Raw genomic sequence first — 26,274 nt, forward strand, 5'->3', positions numbered from 1 at the left:
TTAATTAAAAGAGTCCCACTTAAGGTCCTGCGGAGCCCTGCTCTTGCCTTGCTACAACAAACTGACAGGATCTGAACTGAAAACAAAAACCAGGTCTGAACAGTCCAAGAGTCACAGAAAGGGTCTGAGCACCCAAGGAGGTTGGAACTTGTTCTCTGTGCTGTCCAGCTCCAGGTCTCTAAGGTAGGTCCTTGTCTCTAGAGCTGACAACCTCTCCAGAGGGTTAATCACAGCACCCCATTTTGTATCTCACCTGTCTCCTCTGACAACACATGAGAATTGAACCCAACACTGGTAGAGAGATGGAGAAAGTGCTCTTCTTTCCACATCCTTAACATGAGAGAGATATCTGTCTTCTGCTGCAGTCATTGCTCATTTCCAGCTCCAACAGGCTGAGAGCTGGGATGGATTTCCAGGTGATTTCCTTCTCACAAGATGTTGGGCAGATGCTGTAGATGTCCCACAGCAATGAAACTTTTGTGCAGCAGAGCTACTTATGCCTGTGCAAGGACTTCATGATTTTCACTCAATAATATTCTGACATTAAAATTTTTCTTCTATTGAAATAGGTCATTTTGATACCGGGAATCCTTCAGATTGGATAATTTGAAAGACTTGAAATCATGTCTCACTACATTCAAGCCTTATCATCATCAACCAGAAGCATGTAAGTATCAGCAGTTAATCTCCAACGTCTGCTGCTCTGAATCAGACCAGACTGGAAATATTTTGAAGGTGCTAGAATCTCTCCTGCCCACTCAAAAGGTGGCTGTTTCCAGGCAGATGTAGGTGTAACACAGGACAGCATACAAGCTGTGTGCAGATAATGCTTCTCTACTGCGGAAACTATCAGCTGCCAGCCATGGTAAACAGGGCTGAGTGACTGTCAGGGTAATTCCTGCTCTAGAATCCCCTTTTTAGAGGTGGACACTGCAGGAGTAGCTCTAAGGAGGAAATAAAGCAAGAAAGAAAAAAGTGGGTGGTTTTGGTTTTGTTTCCATGGGGGAGGTGTTGGTTGGTTTTTATAATTAACACGATTTCACTTGTCAGCCCAGGTAAAGGCACACGAAGATAAATGAGACTGGAAGTTTCCCATGGCAATTCAGAGCTTGGTGCTCTTACACTCAAGGCAGAGACCCCTCCTCTGTGCCACTGTGAAAGCAAAGCTAGGCAGAGCAGATGAGACCACCAGGAAAAAGGGAACTGAGGCCTCCCCTGAGATCCTTGGCCAAACTGACAGATGTTGCAGATTACAAAACGCGCTCGGAGCACAAGAAACACAACAGAGCAACTAAAGCCCATTTCCTACATGAGTAACCTTCACAGGCAGTCTCTACCTCACTTCCTGGGGAATCCAGAAGCCAAATTCAGCAACAAGCAGTTGCAAATTGCAGGGACCTCAGTGAAAACTGCATCCGCTTGCAAGTAGCTGCACATGGGCTCTTGTTCCCTGAATTCAAAGGAGCGCAGGTTGCTTGATTGCATCTTGGCTCTTGATTGCAAATGCACCAGCAGACAGAATTAAACAGTTGGCTTCCTGGCCTCGCAGCACCCTCTGGGTGCTGGGTTAGAGGGGAGGCAGGGCTCAGAAAAGGTTTTTAACAGTTGTGCCAGAATCCGACTTTTTTTGATTTCATTTTATTCTCTGTCAGTCACTGACAGGGAGTGATGAGGCTCCTCAGAGCTCTGGCCAGGCTCCAGGGGAAAAACAAACAGGGGAAGTGGATGTAAAAGCAGCTCTGCGCTAGGTTATAAGGCACCGCCTGAAGCAGCTGCCATAGCAACTGCGATTAAAGAAAGAATTAGAGCATTCTCCACGGAAGTAGGAAAACTCGCAGTCAATAAGCGTGAGGATGGGATGTAAAGAAAACAGGAAGATAAATATAAGCAAGTAGGAAAAATACGCAGAACTGAATGAGAAGCAGGGCCACTCTCACAGGTATATGTGCTCAGTTGTGGAGATGCCTATAAATACACTAAGACACCTAACTCCAGCCTCATTAGCAAGCATTTTAGTTACAGTTGATCCTGCCTTGGGGCAGGAGGTGGATTACATCCCAAGGCCCTCCCAACCTCTATTTTCCATGATTGTAAGAGGAAGAAATCTATACCAGCTGAGCTGAGCTGGCCTAAATCCAGAAAGGCAGGAATTTAAATCAGGGAGGGAGGAAAAAGATGTAATCCACTCTTCAAGCTCTCCCTGACCAGAAGTGGCAGAAAGCAAAGCCTGCAACCACAGCTCAGAGCCAAGTTCTTCCTGCCTGGAAACATGTTTTCAGCTGTGTCAGGGTAAAGCAGACAAGTGAGGTCTAGCTCTGCAAGAAGCCCTCACCTCCAAAACTATTAAATTCCCCACCAAAATTCATTGCAAAGAAGAGTTACGTGCTCAGCTGCAGAGCTCTGACTTTGGGAGTAGGTTGGGTTTGAAGTTTTGGGGTTTCTTTTTTGACAAAATACACCTGAAAACAGAATGATGCTGCAAAATGCCGGGTACCAGTAAGCCGTCATGAATGATCAGGCTCATGTCGTACATCCTTTTGCCAGAATTGTATTAAATATCGTAACACAGCACCACAGCAAGACAGAGCCTTGGCTATGGGAGGTCACAGCCAAGGTGGGAAGACACACAGTATTTCACTCCAGGTTGCTACTGCTTATTACCCACAAGATACCAGAGGTCTCCAACTGAGCTACTCTTTACACTTTATAGTTTCTCGTTATTGGAGCGGGGCAAAAGACATGGCTAATCGGAGCACAGGAAAAAACACGCAACTGGAGGGCAGCCAGGCAGGCAAGAAACACGGTGCCTGAAAGAAACCTCATGTCACAGCCCCAGAGCGAGGTGCTGGTGGGGGTGTAGCATCAGAATCTCTGCTCTAGAGCCAGGCTGAGAGAGCTGGGCTGGGTCAGCCTGGAGAAGAGAAGGCTCCTGAAGGGGAGACCTTAGAGCAGCTCCAGTGCCTAAAGGGGCTGCAGGAAACCTAGAGAAGGGCTTGGGACAAAGGTCTGTAGGGACAGGCCAAGGGGAATGGCTTGAACCTGCCCGAGGGGAGACTGAGATGAGCTCTTAGGCAGAAGCTCTTCCCTGTGAGGGTGCTGAGGCGCTGGCACAGGGTGCCCAGAGAAGCTGTGGCTGCCCCATCCCTGGCAGTGTTCAAGGCTGGGTTGGACACAGGGGCTTGGAGCAAGCTGCTCCCATGGAAGGGGTCCCTGCCTGTGGCAGGGGTTGGAGCTGGATGAGCCTTAAGGTTCCTTCCAACCCAAACCAGTCTGGGATTCTATGATCAGCCCTTCCATGCCATTATCCCACCAAGCAGGCAGTCAGGCGCAGTGCTTTCAGTGCTTGGTCCAACCCATACCCATCTCTACACTCGCATGCCTTGGTCCCCCTCATGCAGATGGCAGGCACTGATGCCACTAGGACATCACAAAGACAGGCAGGGTGGGAAGTTACTGGCTAGAAAAAGCTACCAATATGTCAGCAAGTATTATCAGGTTCAGACTGGGAAGTTCTAGCTTTGACATTTGTCAGCCTGTAGTTATCAGAAAATAAGCAGCCATATAATGCTGCCTCCACACCCTTGGAAGCAGAGCAGCCAGGACAGGGAAGGGAAAGGTTAAACACCAATGATTTAGCACTTGGTTGCATGCAGGAACATCTCCTGGCTGAATTAAGGTTCTGTTGATAATCTGCCTTTGGCTGACCATGTCCTGACGTTCCCGGTGAAGGCAGCAATTGCGTCCTGAGCTCTCCCTGCTGTGATTTGGCCCGGCAGGGTTTGTAGAGCAGATGGTGACCTTACATATCCTACCTACTGCACCTTGCACACACAACCCTAGGAGTTCCAGCCTTTGCTCCCCATTGCACAGATACCATTTCAAAAGGGAATACTCCTTACTCACAGTTGCACCAAGGAGCAGCCACTGAAAATACTAACAAACCAAAAAAAAAAGCTCAGTTTGCATTTAGGTTCCAAAGTTTCCCCTCCTGAGCACATTGCAGCCACATTTTAGAAGCCAACTAAGTTAGTTAAGCCTCTTCTAGTAAAAAATAAAATCTGTGATTGGCAACAGTCATTGGCCAATTCCTGTTTGATTTTAAAACACCTTGAGTCCAAACAGACCGTCTTTATGGGAGGGGCAAGTAATTGAATGCAGTGTTTATGCATTATCTTGTAATGCTATTACAAGTTACATAAGAAACCTTTTCAGTGGTATCAGAACCAGTGGAAGCTGGTACACATGTAAGAGCCAGAAACTGAAGCAATGTGAAACTAACCCAGTTGCATCACACACACTGAGAACGCATGCGCTGCCCAAACAAGGTGCACACAGAGATGTGTCTGTGGAGGTGGAGGGTGGTGCTCAAGTTTTGATCAAAACAGTTCCAGGCAGGATCCCCACATCACCACTTCTCAGCAAGGACATTCGTGTGCACGTTTTCAAGCCTTGTTTTAGTCAAGGAAAGCAATTGCTGACTGTGCGGGCCATGGAGGGAGACTGCTTGTGCTGACACTTGCTGGAAGTCGAGAAACTCAAAAGGTACACCATTTCTAGTCTGGAATGAGTCTGTTTCTCAGCTCACACATCTTGAAACAGCAAGCAGCAATGCTCAGTGCATGTGGCAGCCAGTGCCCAAGAACAGACACCTGGAGCCTCCTGAAAGGGATTATGAAGACACTTAACGGAGACCAAAGCTCCTCTACAACAGCTGGTGTCACACTTTATAAACCACATTCTGAAGTTCAGGAATGTCTTTTATCTCATTTTGTTTTTAATTGATTTTTTTAAGTATTTCTGATCAAAATTTTTTTATTAAAGAAAGTGTTTGAAAAAGAGTGTTTGGTTTGGGGAGGGCAAGGGCCCCATCCCAGGTAAACCCAAGATGGACTTTCAGCATTAATTCCCAAACAGAAACCTTGGCATTTCTAGCTCTTACAGAAACAGGAATAATCACCCCACGGGACTGAAATCCCACTATGCCAGGAAAAAAAAAAAAAAAAAAAAAAAGAAAAAGAAAAAGAAAAAGAAAAAGATTATTTACTTGTTATGACAACAGAGAAAGTTGCATTTTCAATATTGCTCATGCTCCCAGATGCCAGCTAGTTAGTGCCATATGCAAGCAACCCCAAACTGGCATCGTATCCAGATTGCATAAAAAAGCCAAGTTAAATGTGGCCAAATACGTGAATCTGCTTTTGGAAAACATACCAATCCCCATTAACAAAATTAACAAGATCCATCATTGCCAAGGGCTCCCACATCCAGCTTCCCAAGGACCACAGCCTTCATTTCCACACCTATGGAATTTAAAACTCAAGAAACGCCTTTGTTATTGAACTGAAACTTTTTGTTTCTGATTCAAGGCATTCCCCAAATACCCAGATACACTCAGGCTGCTCACAAGAAAGAGAAAAAAAATGGGGTTTCCCCCCCCCCCCCCCAAGCCCTTCAAGGGCACCAAAGCCAGGAGAAAAATCCCAGGCAGAAAAATCTCTCTATGCACTTGCTCATAGATTTGGACATAGGAACCCCCTGTAAAAAGCTTCAGGAGACTAATAATGTGGGTGGAAAATTAAAGCGCCTCATAAAAGGTTTTTAGTAACAAGGGAACAGATCACATCACCTTGTAAAGGTTAAAGACAGCAATTTATAGACACTAATTAGGGCCTCTTTTTAAAGTGCCTTTGCAAATGACAAGGTTGGGTTTATTCCAGAAGGGTGCAAAGGGAGCAGGGAAGGAGGTGCCTGGGAATGGCTCCTAAAAGGTTTACCACACTTGTCATTACCACAAATGTACAGTACATTTGAGGGTCTGCGAGAAGTGAAACACGGGGCTGTACTGCTATGAACAAGCTGTGCAATGCTTGTAACCCTCCCCAAGGAAATCCTCCCCACGCCAGTGCGGAGCACAGCCAGCCCCAAGCTTGTGCCTGCTGCTCTGCTAACAGGGACCATTCTGCTGGATGCCAAGTCCAAGGCCACCAAACCCGAGTCTTCATTCACGTTCTGCTCACCCGCCCAAATGACCAGCATGTACATGGTTAAACTGCTGCAGAAATGCTGCTTTATGCAACGCTCTGGCGCTGAGAGTTTAGCAGGATGAAGTGCCAGAAGGTGGGAGCTGAAGGACTTTGCAGCGACGCTTCCGAGAGCCACGGCTGGGAGGAGGCAACTCTCACCTAAGAGCAGGAGAGACCGGGGCACTTCCCGCGCTGCTGAAGGTGAACCAGTCCTTCAGGGGCTTTATTTCACTGTTAGTCGAAGGGAGCGCAGCTCACCCGCCAGCCAATGCCAGCACCTCCAGCTTCTGCCGCTCGAATGGAAGCTCCCCCTGCAAACGGGCTGGGTGTGCAAAGGGACTGCAGGCAGCAAATCGCACAACAGCTGATCATAGCTTCTGCCTAAGAGCTCAGCTCAGTCTCCCCTCGGGCAGGTTCAAGCCATTCCCCTTGGCCTGTCCCTACAGGCCCTTGTCCAAAGCCCCTCTCCAGATTTCTTGTTAACCCCTTTTAGGTCTTGGAAGGCTGTTACAAGGTCTCCCTGGAGCCACATGTCTGTTCTGGCAGCCACTTTACCCACCTCTGGGCTGCCAATGTAGTTCGTTTTCTCCTGCTCTGGAGCTGCTTTTACAGGAGCTCAGTGATGCAGCAAGACCTGAACATGACAGCCCTGCAGCCACCAAGGCTGCTTTTGGGGCCTCCATGCTGCCAGGGAACAGCCTCCTCGCCATGGTTTCAGTCCTTGCAGGACAGCTTGAAGGGCCACAGCCTTCAGCAGCTCTCACAGTTCCTTTGCAAACCCACCTGGACACATTCCTGCTCTGGGTGGCCCTGCCTTGGCAGGGGGCTGGACTGGAAGATCTCCAGAGAGCCCTTCTGGCTCTAATGGTTCTGTGATACTCTCCAGGAGCTCTTGCCTTCACTCCTGCTTTGCCACTATGCTGAGAAACAGCAGTTCTGTGACACACCAGTCACCCGTGGGCAACGGCCAGGTTGGACACAGGGGCTTGGAGCAAGCTGCTCTAGTGGAAGGTGCCTCTGCCCGTGGCAGGGGCTGGAGCTGGATGAGCTTTAAGGTCCCTTCAACACAAACCAAGCTGGAATTCAAAGAAACCTGCATTTCTTATATGGGAAAGATATGACAGCCTTGGGGCAGAGGACATTTGCCACATGCTCGGTGGGAAGCTGGTGTGACCCAGCACAGTGCCTGTGCCATTGATGGCAGAAGGAAATGGGGGCTGGGATAGCTGTGGGTGCACAGGAGCTGCTCTTTCAATTGCATCTTGGCAAGGCACAGGCAAAAGACAGTGAAGTGAGGACGTCCAGGTCCTGAGTGACACGGGGCTGCTTCTTGGAGGGCAGGGCAGGGTTGTGCACCACGGACTCCATCTCACAGGGCTCAACCCACTGCCTCCATCAGGAGGTTACACCACAGCACAAGACACCTCCTGGACAAAGAGCCAACCCACTAACCAACCTCAGTGTCTCTTCCCCAGTTTCATTGCACATCCCCTCTGCCACTGCAGGAGCGAGAACGTTCAAACTAAACACACAAGCACACAAGTCACACAGGATGGAACGCAGAGCCGCAGAGAAGACACGTGCCCGTTGTACCCCCGGCTCTCCAGCCTGCCTCACGCCAACTCCTCAACTTCTTCATCATTTATACTTCACCTCCCCCTCCACTTCCCACACGCAAGAAAAGATGATTCATACACCAAAACAATTACCTGGGACCTTTCAAGAGCCCACGAATTCCCAAATTCCCCCACTTCGGCCTCATGCTAAGGAATATTCCCAGTCTGGGATCTTTGTTTGACTCTGTTCCCTCCTCCCCTTCACACTGGTTCCACGGTACAGGCAGGATGGAGCAGGGACAGAAACTGGCCACACACTATTTGTAAATGACTGCAAAGCAAAGCAAATTTAAAAATGCGAGGCATCTGAAAAACCCAGCTCCAGAGGGGAAGCGTGTCTGGCACCAGGGATCCTGCTCCTGCCCTCCCCACTGTGGGGAGAAGTTGATTTTGCACCAACAGGGAAGTGCCTTTATCACGTTTGGTGTAACCAGCATCACTTCGAAGAACAGACAATGGTTAAAGCCATCTACATGGGCTTGCCTATGGAAAGAGGTCAAGTGTGTGCAGCAGGTCAGGAGACTGGATCTGGATGAGCTTTAGGGTCCCTTCCAACACAAATCAGCCCATGATTCTGTTATTACAGTACCAAAAGAGACCTGCAGCAATGGATTTTGCCTTACAGGAAGAGTGAAGCTGTGAGCTGAAAGCTCAACTCTTGCATGCCCAACAGCCAAGTGTCCGTGTCCACACATGATGCAAGACTGTTGACCACACGACCTCTGACACCAGTCCATTAACACACCAGCCCTGCTCACTGTTACCAGCATGCACAACCAACCTCCTCCAGTGCCATGTTTGCACGCACCTCTGCCATTAGTGCATCTCTCACAAAATATAAAAGGCAGACAACGAAGGAGCTTTCCCCCTTCCAAACTGTCCAGAGCCAGAGCCAGAAAGCACAGAAAGCAAAACTACATGGTTGGGCCTCTCAAAAACCCATGGCCCCATCACACCCTCCAGCCCAAGCACTGAGCAGAGGCACCATCAACACATGAGGAGGAGGATGAAACGCTTATTATCCACTCCAACGCTGTGAGCTGTCACAGGCAAGCAGCTGGGTACCAAACCCAAAGCCATACCCTGCCAAGTATCTACCAGCACAGGCAGAGTTGGAACAAGTCCTAAATCTGTCATCTCAGGCAACATTTACAGACACGATTTCACAGTAGTGCTCTCGGGGGCTTCGCTGTCGGAGCTCTCCTAGAAGACTACAACAGCTCAGAATACAGGTTCACTGGAGCAAAGAGCCGGAAACAACCGTTAAACCTTTATAGCAAGGAGGAGACAAATAAAACACTGCAATTTCCAGGGCAATACCCCAGGTCTGCTCTCTCAGAGAGACTACACATGCACCAAAACCATAGACATGTAGCAGGGCTTGTCAAAACACTTTTAACACACTGCCCAGGCCATCAGTGTCCACCACCACAGTGCTCCAGTCCCAAAAAGCTGCAAACACGCACACAAGGACAGGTTACGGTGCACAAAAGGCCTTCTCAGAAACAGGGACATGACTTTGAGGAGATTCCTCACAAGAAAAGACAAGGTTCTTGCCTTCCATCCACACAGCAGGTAACTATATACTGCTTCCTGCAAAAGATGCTGGAAACTAGAGCAACATTCCCCAGCAGAGATGTAGCTCAACAGGCTGCATTTCCTTGGCATCTCCCTTGTCTCTACCATGGCAAAAGACCAGGAAGATCACACCAATATAGCTACCTGGCAGAGCAGCAACCCCAAAGGCTGCTCCAAATGTCCTCTAAGAAAGGCTTATACTTCTCTACAAAGAAGTAAGCTCCAGCTTCCCAGCGCTCACAGGTTTCCCCCACACTTTGCTGAGGTTAATGGAGATCAACTTTTGAGACTTTCTTTCCTTCCTCACTTTAGATTTTGAAGCAAAAGCAAAGCACTTTGATGCACCTTGAAGTGGTGCAATTAAACCAAATTGTGAATAATTTGCAGTTCTCTTCTATAGGAAGCATTAAGCAAACCTGTGCTATTTTGAATGAGGAGGGAAAAATCATACATCCCTGTAGCTCTCATTCCATCCCCCCAGGCAGGGAAGCTGAAGAGATTTACACTGGCATGTAAAGCTCTGTGACAGACTTCAATAAAAACCACTAAAAGAGGCACACCCAGAAGGCAAATAAATGTTTCACACCTTCTGTAAGCAGAAAGTGTGAAAGGGAAGATGAAAGCTGCCTCCTCTTCCCCAAAACCTGGGTCATAACTCCTGCCCTATCCTGGCATTCATGTGCCCACTCCTGATGTCAATCTAGGTAATGCTGGTGTCACGCAGTGTTTTGAGCACTGCACAGCTATATGAGAGATGGCAACACTCTAGAGACCAACAGCACATCAAGGGTAGTCCAGTCCATGGATGCCAATGCTGATGCCTCTGAACGCCACAGCACAACACAGACCTCACGCATAGCCAAACAAAGCAATTCCAGACACAAGTGTCATACCTTCCTCCAAGTCATTCCTCAGAGAAGCCTCCAGCAGAGCAACGCTGGCTTCAAACGACACTTTCTTTCGGTTAACAGCATTCCTCTTCTTCTCATGCTTCCGTTTCTTATGCTGCATCTCCTTCTCATACTGCGCCCACTTCTTCAGCTGCTGAGCCCTCCGCTTCTGCGCTGCCCGGAGCCTTTCCAGCGTGGGCACCTTATCCAGCAGCTGCAGCTCAGTCAGGAGGTCCACATGGGCATCCATGGCTTCTGCTAAGAGGAGAAGTGTGGCGAAGGATGTCCCAGTGGGAAACGATGCCCACCACAAGTCTTCTGGATCGCAGCTGCCTGCTGCTATACCATCATCCTGGGGTCAGGCATGGAAAGGCCCATCGCAGTGACCAATGAAATGTGCTGGAAACCTGGAACAAGGAGGAATGTGTGAGGTATCAACTCATCATCCCCTGCGGATGAGCAACCAAGACCAGCCTGCTGGAAAACTGACAAGCAACACCTACCAGCTGAAAAGGCAGCTCACGTAATTGCACTTAGACTGCTTGAATTGAGCAGCAACACAGAGAGCAGAGGGGACAAAGGCTGCAGTGGCAGAGCCCAGAGCAGACACAGGCACAAGATGAGGCCATCCCAGCACAAATAACCCAGAAGTAAGAGGCTGCAGATAAATGGGGATCCTGGGGCACCAAGGCCTCGCAGGTTTTCCCAGAGGAGTTCTACCCACCAGGAGCATCGCCCATGCTCTTCTACACCTTCCACTGGGGCAGCTTGCTCCAAGCCCCTGTGTCCAACCCAGCCTTGAGCACTGCCAGGGATGGGGCAGCCACAGCTTCTCTGGGCACCCTGTGCCAGCGTCTCAGCACCCTCACAGGGAAGAGCTTCTGCCCAAGAGCTCATCTCGGTCTCCCCTCCGGCAGGTTCAAGCCATTCCCCTTGGCCTGTCCCTACAGGCCCTTGTCCCAAGCCCCTCTCCAGGTTTCCTGCAGCCCCTTTAGGCACTGGAGCTGCTCTCAGGTCTCCCCTTCAGGAGCCTTCTCTTCTCCAGGCTGCCCCAGCCCAGCTCTCTCAGCCTGGCTCCAGAGCAGAGCTGCTCCAGCCCTTGCAGCATCTCCGTGGCCTCCTCCGGACTCACTCCAACAGCTCCTTCTCACCCCAGCCAAGGGCAGACGGATAGCACATGGCTCTCAGGGAGGCATTACTAACACTTAAACCACCTCAAATACTTACAAACACAGGGGCCTGTGTTCATTTCTCTCTTCCTTCAGGTTTGTTATTTACCACATGCCAGCTCATTCTCGCTCCACTGTACAGACTCCATAAGTACATCAACGAGAGCAGCTAAATCACAGCCCCAGACTGGGGTCACTGTGTGATCAGACCACAGACCCCTGAGCAGCACTACCCACAGAGCCATCAACTGGGTGACCCATGAGCAGCACCCTCTGCTGCACAGGAGGAGGAAACATGCCCCAGATTTAAGGAGCAACAAGGAAAGGTGCATTTGAAGTAAAGCAATATCACGAGCAAGTTGCATGACTTGCATGACTCCTTTCCAAATTGACCTGCACAAAGTAGCCAGGTGAGCATGCCTAAGTTAGCTGAGCTGCAAATAACCACATAAGAAAATAGAGATCTTATGCTTCAGCCAGCTTGAAGGAAGGGAAGGGGAGGAAGAGCTGATGGGGAAGAGAGACCATGGACAGCTTAAATATTCATAAGCACCTGAGAAAGCACCAACAGGGCAGCTGAAGCCAATCCTTTCTCAACTACCCTGCTCCAAAGGGGAGGAAGAAACAGTCTCACAAGCGGTGAATACAAAGCATCTATGTGTAAAATAGCAGCTGAAGAGGGGTAGCTAAAACAAGATGAGAGACATGGTGAGGATACAGACCTTACCCCATCCAGCCAAGCCAGGAAAAGCCACCATTCATCCCTTTTCAGAGGGTGAAGCAGCCCAGTCAGAGAGGGTTTACCCTGAGGAGCTGCAGCACATCCACCACGTCCCAGTAAATTCACAAGGTTGAGACATGCACTCCTTGCAAACACTGCTACAGATCTTTCACAGTGGTTTGACCTTACCTATAAATATCTCAGCTGACTGACAGCAAGACACACCATTTCCTCTGGAGATAATTGGTTTGAGAACTGAAAACAAATAAACTCAGCCAGAGCACACAGGCAGGTCTGAGCAGTCTCTTTATCCAGTAAATTACAGAATCCTGGAATCAACCAGGCTGGAAAAGACCTTTAAGATCCAACCATTCCCCAGCACTGCCAAGGCCACCACTGCCCCATGGCACTGAGGCCTCATCTCCATGATGTGTGAACCCTTGCAGGGCTGGTGCCTGCAGCCCTGCCCTGGGCAGCCTGTTCCAATGCCTGAGCACCCTCTGGGGCAGGAATTGTTCCTCAGCTCCATCTAAACCTGCCCTGGTGCAGCTTGAGGCCATTTCCTCTTGTCCCATCCCTTGTTCCTTGGGAGCAGAGCCAAGACCCTCCTGGCTCCATCCTCCTGCCAGGTTGCTGTAAAGAGCAAGAAGGTCAACAGAAGGCCAAGGGCAGCTTCAGCAGCACCTGTAAACCATGTTTTGAGGGTTTCAGGATAAACTCGAACAAAAAAACACAACTGTGTCCCATCCCGTAACAACTTTAGGTTGAAAAAAAAACCAAAAAATACTGTAGTTCCTCATAGCAACAAACCCGAATCCTTGCAAAGCTTTTCATAAGGGAGATACTAACCTAGAAATCAAACACTTGCTTGAGATGGAAAATACCAACTCATGATTGGGAATGTCAGGAAGCAAGGAAAGTGTTCCAGGGCTGCTCCATGGCACAAGAGCCCCGCACAACTCTGCCTGCCCACATGGATTCACAACAGCACCCAGATACCCTGCCCACATGAGCAGTGGAAATGCAGCTTTCCAAAACACTTCCCTTTTGGGACAGGCACGTTTTCCAAGCACAAGCACTTGGCTAGAAAGCTCTTCAGCACCTCCCGTGAGCTGGGCTCGGCAGAGGCTTTGCCCCTCACAGCCATTCCTAGGAAGGTATCTGTCTTGGCGATCTCCACTCCAGTAACACAGGCTGCAGATCTGAAGCCCCGTTCACAATACCTCGAAGGAGGGGAGATAAGGGCAGGAAATGCCTCTCAGCATAAAATATGCGGCACTCCCACCCTGCTCCTTTTCCAGGCCACTTCTGCCATTGTTTGCTGAAAGATGACCAAATATTTTCCAAAACACACCTGAAGCAGAAACAAGGACCTACTTCTGCAGGGCTGGGTTTTCCTAAAAGCAAAGAAACCTTATTTCAGCATTTCCTTGTTTACGCAAAAAAAGCTGGAGTGTTTCTTGGCAGTATTACGACTGCACCTTGCAAAGAGCAACAGGATGTTGATTTATAAAGAAAGGAAAAGTTTGGCTTGCTCTGCTTGCTTGTGTTTCAGCTTTCCTGCACACACCTTGTCCTCTAGCAGCCCTTCTGCTCTCCCAACATAACAAAAAGGAGATTCAAGTGGCCTACAAAGGGGAATAAAATGGAGAGATCAACGGACACCAAGAGACTTCTGAAGTACCAGCCACCAGCATCTCTTCAGCCCAAGTAGCAACTGGATCTCTAAAGGATCAGAGAGTTCACCCTGAGAGATCTTCCTGCAGGAGACACCGCTCAACTTCTTCCAGACTGAGGTACAAATCTCTTTACACCATCCACGGACCCCAGAGCCTCAGAAAGACTTTGGCTCCATCACTCCAGCTGCCTGTTTCCAAGCACCTAGTTTCTTCCTGTACCAAACAAATGGCACATTGACTTCGTATGGCACAAACTGGTGGGGGTAACTATAGCCCAATTTCAGGCCCCAGCATTTGTTTACCTGCAGAGTGACACAGAAGCTGGCTGTGCTGCTGTGTGGGTGCCTGTGGTTTGCAAGGCATCGCATTTTGGTTTCTGTTTTATTCAAAGGTGGGGGAGGGAAGAAAAGTGAGGAACATGTGTGACATGAGGAACATGTGACAGACAAAATGAGGAACATGTGTGACAGAGATGCGTTTCCATGAGCTCAGCGGATCCGAGCTGCCATGCCAAGCACATCCTGCCAGGCACACGCGGCCCCGCAGCAACAATGGACCATGACTTCAGGGGTCAAGAGGAAGGCCAGATGCTCACAATTGTATTGTGCTTGTGCCATCGCCATCTTCTGGGTGCTGTGGCAGAGCAAGACCCGCTCCAACTATGTCAAAGATCAGCCCCTACAAAGGGCATGCAAGCGAGGGCAAACACAATCTTCTGTCTCACCTTAGTATGTGGTTCATCTCACTGAGCTCAAGAGGACTTCTGGGGCACTGGTTACTCACTTGCAGTACAAGAAGAGATGGCAATGCTGCGAAGTGAGTTTACCAAGTCAGTGGTTGCTACAAGCTCCTCACCACCAGCCCTGCCTGAAGCAGTCCTTCAGCTCCTCTACACATATTTCTCTCCGTGTGGCATTTAGAGGCTGGCGCTTGCCTCCCACAAAGGGGAAAACCGAGTGCACTCCTCTTCGTGTTCCAGCACACACTTGGAGCTGCCTCCCTCGACCTTCCTACAAAGCTTTCAACTTGCAGACACTTTGCCATAACATTGCCTTTGGAGCTGGATCCATTAAAACAGCCACACTGATGAGGGATGCTGGGGATCCTCCTCCTCTCCCCATCAGACAATGAAGCTGGAGCAAAGACCTGCAAATCCTCCCTCACATCTCCCCAGGGCACTACTTCAAGCACAGCATGACACCGAAGCAGAACACAAACACTTCAAGAGTCCTTCACTTAAGTGTCATCAATTGACATTGGTTTTATTCCACTTAAGAATTAATACAAACCATGGAAGAGCAACCCTTGAATGAGACACCTTGCAATGAAATAGTTTAGCAACTAAACAATTCTTTCAGGTCACGCCTCTTTCAAAGAAAGATAAAATTCAAGCCCCAGATATGTGAGCAGCCACTTCTGAAGTCAAGGAAATTGTTCCTGTTCACTGGATTGCTTGTGGGAAGGCACCTGCAGGATTGGGCCCAGCCGATTAGGTGAAGCATCTGCCTTTGGAGCACAAAGTCAAGTGAGTGTCAGGAAGAGCAACACCCCAAGCTGATTTTCTGTCACTGGAGTTTGAAGCCAAGAACGAAAGCCTAAAGCAAGGACAGGAGCATATAAGCAGCCTGCAGAAGAGGTGGCTGCCCCATTTGTTTGTTTCATCAAAAGTCAACTCCTGCCCCATGGCACAGTGAGGACCTGCCACATTTACCCGTTCCGATTCCTACGAGGGCAGAGGCCAATCTGTCCTATTCCTGCCCCATGACATGCTAGCTGACAGCCCACTGCAGCCTTTTGCTGTATCCAGCAATGAGCACAAACAAAGAATTCACAGGCTTCTCTGTCAGGCGTCACGTCCAGGATTGCCACTGGTGACACAAAGCAGCCAAAGACCCATGTTCTGCATCACTGTTTCTGCTGTTGGCCAGGATCACCCAGAGGTCTGGAGGAAGCAGCAGAGCAGCTCTTCATTGCTTGATCCCCAGCAAAGGGAAGAGCTCAGTGGCAGCTCAGTGGCCATCACACTGTCCAGAGACTGCCAGAAAGCCAGCCAGAGGAGGAGGTGACAGAAGGAGTGACAGGCAGGAGCAACAGAGAAAGGCAGGCACAGGAGTTCAACTGTTCCCCAACGGAGAACAAGGTAGAGGACACAGGGGAGCTGTTCAAAGCATGGATATGCATGGGGCTGGCCATGCACAAAGAACTGAGGTCCACCCCCTCCCTCCCTGCAGCCAGACCAGGGCTGAGAAGGGCAGCAGTGTCCCCCCATCCTCCCCAGAGGAACACACTCCAAGTCATTCCCTGACCCATATCCTGGCTGAGCACATAATGGTGCTGGCTCTGCCAAGGCACTCCCCATCTCTCCACCCTCACACAGCCTGCTCCCTGCAGCAGCCTCCAATACCTTCAGGAAGATGGGAAGCCAAAGCTGCCCTCTGGCCTGCGGTGGGAAGAGCGAGCCCTGCTCTGGAGTCAGAGCTCTGGGGTTTGTAGGTGTTTTGGTTTGGGTTGTTTGTGCATCAAGACAAGAGGGTCTTTCATGCCAAGACAACCATAGCCCAGAACCAGGGTTTCCTTCCTTACTACAACTGCTCCTCTTATCTCCTGCCTTTTGGAAAAACATTTCACTAGAGCATTGTCCACAAGGACACTGCATCGAGCCCTACCACCTAACTACCCAAACTGTTACAGCCTTATACACCCACAGCAGGGGACTCAGCCACTGGGTCTTACAAATGCAGAGAGAGTCAGATACCAACAGCAATCATACAGCGGACTGTGAAGGGGAGTTCAAACCACAAGAGGCATATCTGCCCCTCTGAGGAATAATGGTCCCAAAACACTTGTTTTCACCTGCAGTGCTCCAGGACAGGCACGTTTCCTACAGAGCCCAGGGAAGGAGGAGAGGATGCTAGCGGTGAGAGGCTGTAGGGGTGAGCACTTCAAAACGCTGCATTTCCAGCCTCCTGAGGGTTTGTTTTCTTTTCTGAAATGGATTCCATGATTCTCTAGTATCACACCCTGACAGACAGGTTGTACCACATCCTCTGTCTGGCAGCGGGCACTGACCACCGTCTCCTCTGCAACACCAGGGCTGGCAGCAAAGCTGAAGTCGGAAACTGGTAACACATACCCTGGGAGCACAGCCCAGGACTGGGCACTAAACCACAGCCTGACGACACAGCTACACCAGTACCTTCAACATAATATGCAACAAACCTTCCTCCAGAGCTCAAGAGCATCCAGTGATGAACAGATGAATGCAGAACAAGGCCACCTGCCTGACTCCAGGCAGCAAACTCACTGCAAGAGCTCCACTCCCACCTCAGGATTATTATTTCTAGTCCTGTGCTGCAGCCGTGAGCGAAACTTTACTTGTCCCTCGGTGCTAATCTGACAGCTCTGACTGTTGCTTCTGGTAGCAGATTCTTCTTGCACGCAGCATGCGATGCTCCCTGTACTGTGCTGCAAGCCCCACAGCACCCACAGGTTAACCACACAGAGGAGTGAAAATGATCAGAACTGTTGCTGCACGATTTAGTTTTGCTGGTATCTCAGAAGCAAACAGCTCCTTCCCTCACTCAGGGCTTCTGCAGCATTTCAAGCAGCAGATGCTCAGCACTACCGGATGAATGGTTCCTCCTGAAGGAATGAAGAGGAAAGTGTCAGGAAACATGACTTTCATGAAAAAAGAAAAACAAGGTATTTCAGCCAAGAGCCTTGAGGGGCTCCTTCAGTCTGCCTGGAGTGCTGGTGAGGAGGAGCAGAGCAAGAAAGATCTCATCAGAAATCAGGAGTTTCAGGAGAGATTCTTGGCTTTCCCACAGGTTTAATGCATGCAAAGTAAGTAACCTCATCTATGCTGCAATTACCTGCTTGAAGTTACTGTTTTACCCGTCTGCAGCAAAGGAAGTTTCGGGGTAAGTTTCACTGTCACTTTGGTGCTGGAGGTGCATCGACATTCACTTGTGTTTCCAGCTTCATGGAAAGCTCAAAACTTAAAGCTAAACTCTTCTCCAGAGAATTAAAAACATTTTGGCTTGGCTGCTTTATCTCTGTTCCTGATGATCTCTCCCTCTTCAATGAGCTCCTTCCCCGCAGTGGGAATTAAATACAAGCACAGGGAAAAAAGCAAAACAGCAAGGAAAAAAAAACCTCTCTTTGGAGCCAGTGCAGCAGCAGAACATGTGAAGTGCCTCATTCCTTCCTCCTCCCAACTGTCCCACTTGTAACAACGCTGGCAGTTGTTTGAGGAAAGCCCCTCAGTATTTTCGCTCTATATTTCCTGTAAACACCCCACACAGCACAATATACATTCTTTTTCCTATCAATATTTCAACGTGGGCTTCCTTGAGAAAAGACCTTCTGTGCCAAGCAGTCCTCCCCCTCATCAGCGTGCTAGAAATACGCTGCTCCTTCCAGTGGCACCTCAGTGACAGGCAGAACAAATCTCATCACTGGTCCCCAGATGTATATCTACCTCCTATCAGAGAGCTGGGTCTTTGTACAACGGACACAGCCACCATGGCTTTGCTTCAGCAGGACACAAGCCCGGGCACAGACCACACACATGACTTAGCAGCATACCAGAGCATTAAAACCACCCAAATGCAGCGCTTGCTTCCCTCCACGTGGCTCCTGTGCAAAGCTGCTCCTTGAGCAAAACTCCCAGTGAGAGGCAGCGGGACTTGGAGGCGTTTCGGAAAACCTTCATCTAGAAAGCTCTGCAGAGGAAATGCTCTTTTATCCATCCATCTGCTCCACGCAGCACTGTCGAGGCTGCCACTGTTCTGCACAAAACTGTCCTTGCCCGGGTAGATTTTCAAATCCAGAAATTTCACATGGATAGATTTATGTTCACTACAAGTTCTGGGTTTTTCCTCTCTGTCCGTTTTTCTTCATAGAATCCCAGACTGGTTTGTGTTAGAAAGGACCTGAAAGCTCCTCCAGCTCCAGCCCCTGCCACGGGCAGGGACACCTTCCACTGGAGCAGCTTGCTCCAAGCCCCTGTGTCCAACCTGGCCTTGAGCACTGCCAGGGATGGGGCAGCCACAGCTTCTCTGGGCACCCTGTGCCAGCGCCTCAGCACCCTCACAGGGAAGAGCTTCTGCCCAAGAGCTCATCACAGTCTCCCCTCGGGCAGGTTCAAGCCATTCCCCTTGGCCTGTCCCAAGCCCCTCTCCAGGTTTCCTGCAGCCCCTTCAGGCATTGGAGCTGCTCTCAGGTCTCCCCTTCAGGAGCCTTCTCTTCTCCAGGCTGCCCCAGCCCAGCTCTCTCAGCCTGGCTCCAGAGCAGAGCTGCTCCAGCCCTCGCAGCATCTCCGTGGCCTCCTCTGGACCCACTCCAACAGCTCCATGTCCCTCTTGTGCTGTTGTCCCAGAGCTTCCCCAGCACCCTCCCGACCACAGGCTCCTGAGGCGAGGTGGCCAAGCTCCACTCTCACTGGCTCTCCCTCCACATCGATGGGCACAGTAGGCTCTGCTGGCCCCCAGGCTGAGAGGTAGTTCCGGGCGGGTGCTGAGCGCACCTATGAGGGTACCTGGGAGCTGCAGAAACTGCTCAGCTCCCTTTTGCTTCACAAGGGTGAAGCCTTGGATTTGCCTCCTGCTTTCTGGTCCACCAGGGAATTGTTAAAACCAGATACCCTGGGCTCTTAGCCATTGCCTTGCTACTCAAGGCAGGCAGAGGGACACTGCAGTTACTTTGAACTTGAAAATCTAACTCTGATTTTGAAGTGAGTTAAAAAATCAGAAACTAAGTTCAGGGCTCAGTTTCAAACTACACCCCAAAACAAACCATCCCCTTCTAACCTAGTGCAATAGAGAAAACCATTCAACAGCCTCTACATCTGCAGAGAATATGCACTAATTGCACTCATTCATTCTTTCCATAGATGAGGACTGCACAAATGAAGCCACGAGCAAAGCTCTCCCCTCTGCTCCCCAGTGACTGCACCCGAGGCAGCACAGACACAGGCTTGAGGCAGCACAGAGGACTCCAGCGAAGACAATGCTTGAAGACCAGGAAATCTTATTCCTTTGAGAATTCAGTACATACCTCTCCCCTGTCCCCTTCACTCTCCTTAGCAGAAAAGCATCTGCTAACAAAATTTTTCTCTCGCATCAGAGAAGCAGCGGGATCCCTGCCCTTAGGCAAAGAAAGATAGATCAGAACAGGATTTCTGTGCAAACATGAACCAAATCCCAACTTCCCTTGCACGACAGCAGCCCCATCTTCTGTGGCAGGCAGTTAAATATTGAAGGAAAGGCATGCAGCAGTTCCAATTATGTGGAACAAAAATTAATTGAAGGCATAAGTCTCCAATTCAGCTTTCCATTTATTTTTTCCACAGCACATTATGTGTGAGCATAGCTTGTAACGCAGGCACCTGCAGGGAAAGCAGCCCAATCATCTGAGACAGCGATATTACCTCCTTTTCTTTGTTTGTTTGTTTGGTTTTTTTTTTGGGGGGGGGTCCGGGTTAGAAATTCTGTTTTTTTCCAACCCTGCAACACAAGATGTGCAGGGTCTTCCCCTTCCTGACATTTTAAACTACACATTTGAAGAAATATAATTTGAAAACCAACAAATTTCCCCCTAAAACAGGCTTTAAAATAAAACGGAGGAAAAAACAAAGCTAATTTCCAAGCGAACCGCAAAAACACCGCAGCAAGAGCCCACACCCTTCCCCTAAGATACAAATTAAAGCCCTTCTCGCCCGCACCCCAGTCTTTATAACAGAAATCCTTCCATTGTTTAAAGTCACTTACACACGTTATGGCTCATGGGAAAAGAAAAAAAATCCTGGGAACAGCCCTATTCTGGCACAGCAACGAGGCAGATAAGTGCCTGGATTTTCCATCTACAGCTTCTAGGCACCTCACCCATGCCAACACGGGATGTGTCAGCAGCCGGGCTTCTGCAGGCTCAGACTACCAGACCACAGACAGGAATACCACATAGCCAGCTAGAACCAGGTGTTTGCTCCTGGCCATAGGACAGATGCCACCAGCTGGGCACAACCATCACCCAACCCAGAGCACCCAAGTGCCAGAGCCAAACATGCCAAACAGCCACCACGGCACCAAGAGAGGTGTGGAAAGACTCCTAAGAAGTGCTGCTGGCAGAATGACGCGGCGATTCATGGTGGGCTTGGATACAACTGGCAAGATTTGGAAGTGTTTGCTACACAGCGCACTGAAGGAATATTGATTCTGTGGGAGATTTAGGAGAGGATGCTCTTCCCAACAATCTCACTTATCCTTTTTAAATAGCATTTGTATTTAGTTATTGCTAAAAAAAACGCTCTCAACTATAATGCTTATGGGCACTCTTGAGCATATTCATAACCATTCCAATAATCCTCAAAAGATCTTTACCAAATAACACAAAAATATGCCCTCTAACCCATCCTGTATTCATCAAGAAGCCTGTATGTCTACTCAGGATGCTGTTGCCACCTTCCTCTGCTGTGCAGGGACCAGTGGGTTTCCCACAGGCTCTGCTGGGACAGTAAAGAGGTGAAATTTTGGGGAAAATTAATTACTCATGCTATGGTGCAGGATGCTTTGCTCCATATGGCTCAAACATCCAGATTTGTTTTCTAAGACACAGCCCTTATACCCTGGTGAAGCTTCCCATGACCCGGCCGCATGTGCTTGCAACCCAGAATCCCCCCTGTGTGCTGTTCTTTCAACCCCAGAGCACGAACAGCAGGTCGAGGGAGGGGATTCTTCCCTGTGAGGGTGCTGAGACGCTGGCACAGGGTGCCCAGAGAAGCTGTGGCTGCCCCATCCCTGGCAGTGCTCAAGGCCAGGTTGGACACAGGGGCTTGGAGCAAGCTGCTCCAGTGGAAGGGGTCCCTGCCCGTGGCAGGGGTTGGAACTGGATGAGCTTTAAGGTTCCTTCCAACACAAACCAGGCTGGGATTCTATGATTATTCCACTGCTAAACCATGCCCATTTCACCCTTCCACTCCAAAGAGTTCATCCTCCTGTACACCTAGCCTTTGCAGGTCAAAGTCCAGCATGTAAGAAAGGGGCTTTCCCTGAGGATGCTGATCCAACACTAAGAAACCTTCAGCACAGTGGGTCAGACTACCCTGCACATGCCAACAAGCAGCATGGTACCATGGCTACGGGGTACCAGCATCAGCCCATTCACAAGAGCAGCAAAGATCAGCACTACCAGATGCTGTTACTGCAGAGCAATCGAGACCATTTTCCTTGAAGCCTGGAGGAACATGGTAAGTGCATCTGCTAGAAAGTTCAGCCGTAACACTTCAAGGGGCCAAAAGCTTCTGAAAATGCAGATCAGCAGAAACCCTGCACAGGAAGCAGGCTGTGGCTGGTACGGCTTGGCTGAGGAAAAGCATCTCCACCAACAGCCCCTTGCTTTCACCTCTGCCCAAGCACAGCTCCAAAGTAACTTGCCTTATGTTAGACAAGGGTCATCAGATTGAAACAACACATTTTGCTAGCAAACTGCTAACAAAATATTAGCACAGCTCTCTGCAGTGCCAACATCACCAATTTCAGTCTTAAATCAGACACTCAGAGCAGCTTGCAACTGCCTTGCTGGTGAGGCAGATTTTGTGTTTCTAAAGTACAATATTTTTAGGCACAGTTACCAACCTGCACATCACCATACATGTCCTACTTTCTGTGTTTTCATATCTACTCTTGACCACAGTCACAGACAGTACACTGCCTTGGCTTGCTGCTCTGACAATACAGTTGCTCTGAAATTCAGTTTCAAAAATTTACCACTTCTTAGTTTGAAAAGATGATTTAGGATGCTGTAAATTAACTTCACTATGACCATGGTACCAGAATTGCTGGTACTGCTCTCCTCCTCATCGGTCTAGATCTTACTTTGCTTCTGCCATTTCTGGGATTACAAGTGCTAGGGCTTTGCTGCCACAGGCCAAGAAGAACCAAAGAGAACCCCATGATCCATGAGCACAAGGTTCAGCCATCCTTCTCTGCTGGCTTAATATGCAGCCATGATGGATGTGCAGACAGCCAGACCTGCCCAGGGCAGAGACTATTTCCAAAAATACGGAGATTTAAGAGCCAGAACTCAGCTGGGAAGAATGGCTGCTCTTGAGGAAGACTTTCTGTTGGGCATCCTGAGCACAGGTACACAGCCTGCCACCCGGGATGTACCTCAGCTGAGTATTTGTTCCGAGATGCAGTTTTATTTGGATGGCAGAAAAATCAGTGTTCTGGCAATGAAAATGTAATTCAGGTAGCAGGGGCATCTTAAAAGGCAGAGATCTGATCTGAGCCTGCAGGTGGTGGAGATGGCCCTTCTGTATGCCACATTACAGCACAGGTCCCACACCAGCTGCTCTGGTGGGTTAAAGAAGTCAGCAAGCAAAGCCTACCTAGTACAAAGCCCCTCTTAATTTAACACACCAGATGAGCTCTTGCTCAAGACCTCACTAATAAAAAGCCAAGTCCTACACAAATTCTCAAATCTAGGCTCAGTGCCTTAAAGTAGAGGAAACAATGGTGCATATTAGCAGACACTTCACAGCCAGCATGGGGCTCACACCTTTCTTGGTCTTTATCCTCTGATGGGTATTTGACCTTTGAGCTGCTGAGCACTTGCAAGCAGAATTTGTGCTTGTGAAGTGCTGCCAACATCCAGCACTGCCACTGTAGAGCAATGCCTCATACTTGGGGTTTTCCCATACGGATCATTAGAGATGTCATGACTACACCATAATGGCCATGGAGCAGTTGGGACAAAATTAAGGGAACTGGCGTAGATGAGTGAAGCTGCGCATTTCCAGCCTTCCCTCCTAGGCTGTCCCCTTTCTCCCCTTCCAGAAATACTCAACCTGCAACTCCTGCACCCTCCAGCTCAAGGGCAATGCATTGAGATACGGCCGAGAAGTCCCTCAGCTACAGAGCAGAGGCAATAGCTGATAAGCAGACTCACAAGGAAAGTCTCTTGGCAACACAGGATGAGAGAAAAGGAGGAGAAAATTGCTGCCAGCTTGTTTGTGTGCACTTAAGGTGGCATTTCCAACCCTGTAATTGCTGCATAATGAATTTAGCAATGGAGTTCAAGAGCTATGATTCATTCAGGCCAAAAAAAACATGAGTCAGCCCCTAAAGAATCATGAGTTGTTAAAATTATATACATTGAACTTGAGCTTGTCAAATCCAAAGGAGCAGTGTAACAGCAGAGTGCCTCAGCACAACCCAAAACACTGCGCAAACATCCCCCTCCTCCCAGCCCAGGCAGGACAAGAGCAGCCCAGCCACAGCACATCATCCACAGCTGCCACCTATGCCCAGCTCAGTTCATTGGCCCCAGCTCCCACGAAGGCGCCTGATGCAGTCTCTTACCCAGCGCTCACACTGGCTCACCCACAAAGGGAATAATGTCCCATCCAGCCTAAGAAAAGATCTTTGTGCAACCCTGCCACGGTCCTCAGGGGAGACAAGCATTCGGGATGCTCATGCCAACTGTGCAGGACCAGCACAGAAGCCATACAGAGGAGGTGAGCAGATGCGGCTGTGGGAAGCTCCAGCCAGGGTGTTAGAGCAAACCAGGGAGGTGGGGGTGGGGCAGGAGTGCAGATCTCTCCATGGCATGGAGCAAGAAACAGGGCAGATTATTCCTACAGAAAAGGATGCCAGTGTCAAGGGGCATGCACGGATTGCCAGGAGGCAATGCAGAGAACACCTCTGGAAAAGTAAGATTTTTCCTGCCTCTGCTGGGTGATCTTGCTTAAGTCATGCCCTGTATTCTGTGCTTACAGAGCTTGCATATAGGGAAAGTTATTTTGAAGTGAGATAGGGTGCGAATTCAAAGCAGAACAGCTATTCTGGGTTAACTCCCCAGGTAACTACTTATTCTAGAATGGCAGGATCTTTCCTAGTTTAACTCACTTGAAAAATAGATTAGGCCAATGGTTCTCATCTGCGAGGCCCTAGCAGCTGGCTTGCTGCTTTGAGGGCATCTTTAATTAGAGCCTGGATATGGGGACATGGGGGCTGCAAGATGCAGACAGTCCAATTTGGAAACATATTAAGCTAATCCAGGAAAGAAACAACCACCTGCCTGAGGGCTTGCATGGGCACAGCTTGGGCAGGACCTGCTGCACAGCAGCTCTTCCTGCAGCGGGCACACGGGGTCACACCTCGGTGGGGGGACAGCCCATGCAACATGCTCTGACAGCCATAAACTGAGCAGTGCTACATGAAACCCATGAGCTGCACTTTGCACCAACCAAGTGCATTTTTGTTTGAGGTTCATTTGAATTTACCATTTATCAAGCTTTCCTTTAGCCTCATTAATCACAAGCTATCAAAGCTCTTTCAAATGCAAACACAGAGAAGTACCCTGCAACTGCACTTCTCCTTTATCATTCTCCTGCTAGAATTAGGGAAGGCTAAGGAGCAGGAACTGTCTCCTGCTTTTCAACTACTTCCCCCAGGATGAAATCAGCTGACTACCCTGGAAAAAAAACACACTGATCTCTTTCCCTGCCAGCCAGCAACATACCTGGGCAGCAAACATGCTGTGCAGGAGAAAAAGCATCCCTGGGAAAGTCGAGGGGAGAGGTGGCTCCCAGCACCACTGGTAGCTCCCATCAGCACACAGATTCTGTCTCTGGATCCAGGGACAGCCAAGACACCTTTGCCAAAGGTTTGGCATTCCCTGCCCAAGCTTCTAGAGCCACAGATCTCACAGCTCAGCTAATCCAGGTCAAACCATACACCACTTGTTTGCTTTGTCAGGGTATTAAGGTTCAGCCTTCCTCAAGCTATTCTTTTCTTTCCCTTGGTGCCTACGTGGCTGTTAACCCCAGTACTGACACACGTCTGAAAGACCTGCAAGGAAAAGGTCCGTTAGGAAAAATGGCATTACTCTGAAAGTAACACCAGCTCATGGAGGCACTGAGAGGTGCCAACAAGTTCAGACCCAGTCCAGTATCACCAGTTCAAACTGATGAACCCTTTCCCACTTTGCCATGAGACTTGGGATGCACCATTCGTTCCTCTTACCTCCCAGAGTTCACCAGTTTTTTCCACTGCCATTCATCCATGCTCCTTGCCCAATCCAAGTGCAGGACTGCCCCCCGAAGTGGGAACTGTCCTGACTGCTGGGGGAAGGTGCCAGCAGCCAGTGATTCACATCCACTACTACCAGTCTCTCAAGCTGCTGCCAGCAGCAAGGTGAGCTGTGCCCCACGCTACACCCGCTGCCGAGCAGGACCTGGCAGAGCAGTGGGCTTTGGCTTACTCAGAGCTGCAGTCTGCTCCTGGGTACTGTGATTCTCCTGCACCTCCACCCCAGCCAGCAAAGCACCAGGGCTCTGCTGTCCTTTCAGAAGTCCTAGAATCAACCAGATTGGAAAACACCTTTAAGATGACCAAGTCCAACCATTTCCCAGCACTGACCCATGGCACTGAGGGCCTCATCTCCATGGTGTGTGGACACTTGCAGGGAGGTGACTCCAGCACTGCCCTAGGCAGCCTGTTCCAATGACTGAGCACCCTCTGGGGAAGGAATTGCTCTGAATATCCAGTGTAAACCTCCCCTGGTACAGCTTGAGTGTCACCTTCAAAGAAAAATA

General features: G+C 49.5%; 1 protein-coding gene across 2 annotated transcripts in view; it reads right to left on the minus strand.

Annotated features, from left to right (window-relative positions):
- PPP1R16B (protein phosphatase 1 regulatory subunit 16B) overlaps positions 1-26,274 on the minus strand; it is a 62,397-nt gene that overhangs the window by 32,079 nt on the left and 4,044 nt on the right. Inside the window, exons 1-2 of one of the 2 annotated variants that reach the window (XM_065691584.1) lie at positions 11,999-12,138; positions 10,111-10,514 (exon numbers count right to left, since the gene is read on the minus strand). In XM_065691584.1, coding sequence (XP_065547656.1) covers positions 10,111-10,357 — 247 coding nt within the window. In that variant the 5' untranslated portion in view covers positions 10,358-10,514; positions 11,999-12,138. Of the gene's footprint in view, positions 1-10,110; positions 10,515-11,998; positions 12,139-26,274 lie in introns of those variants that run through there. The other variant, XM_065691586.1, reaches the window with a different exon arrangement.

The sequence above is a fragment of the Lathamus discolor genome, chromosome 11 (assembly GCF_037157495.1).
Source record: "Lathamus discolor isolate bLatDis1 chromosome 11, bLatDis1.hap1, whole genome shotgun sequence".
In the NCBI taxonomy this organism is placed as follows: Eukaryota; Metazoa; Chordata; class Aves; order Psittaciformes; family Psittacidae; genus Lathamus; species Lathamus discolor.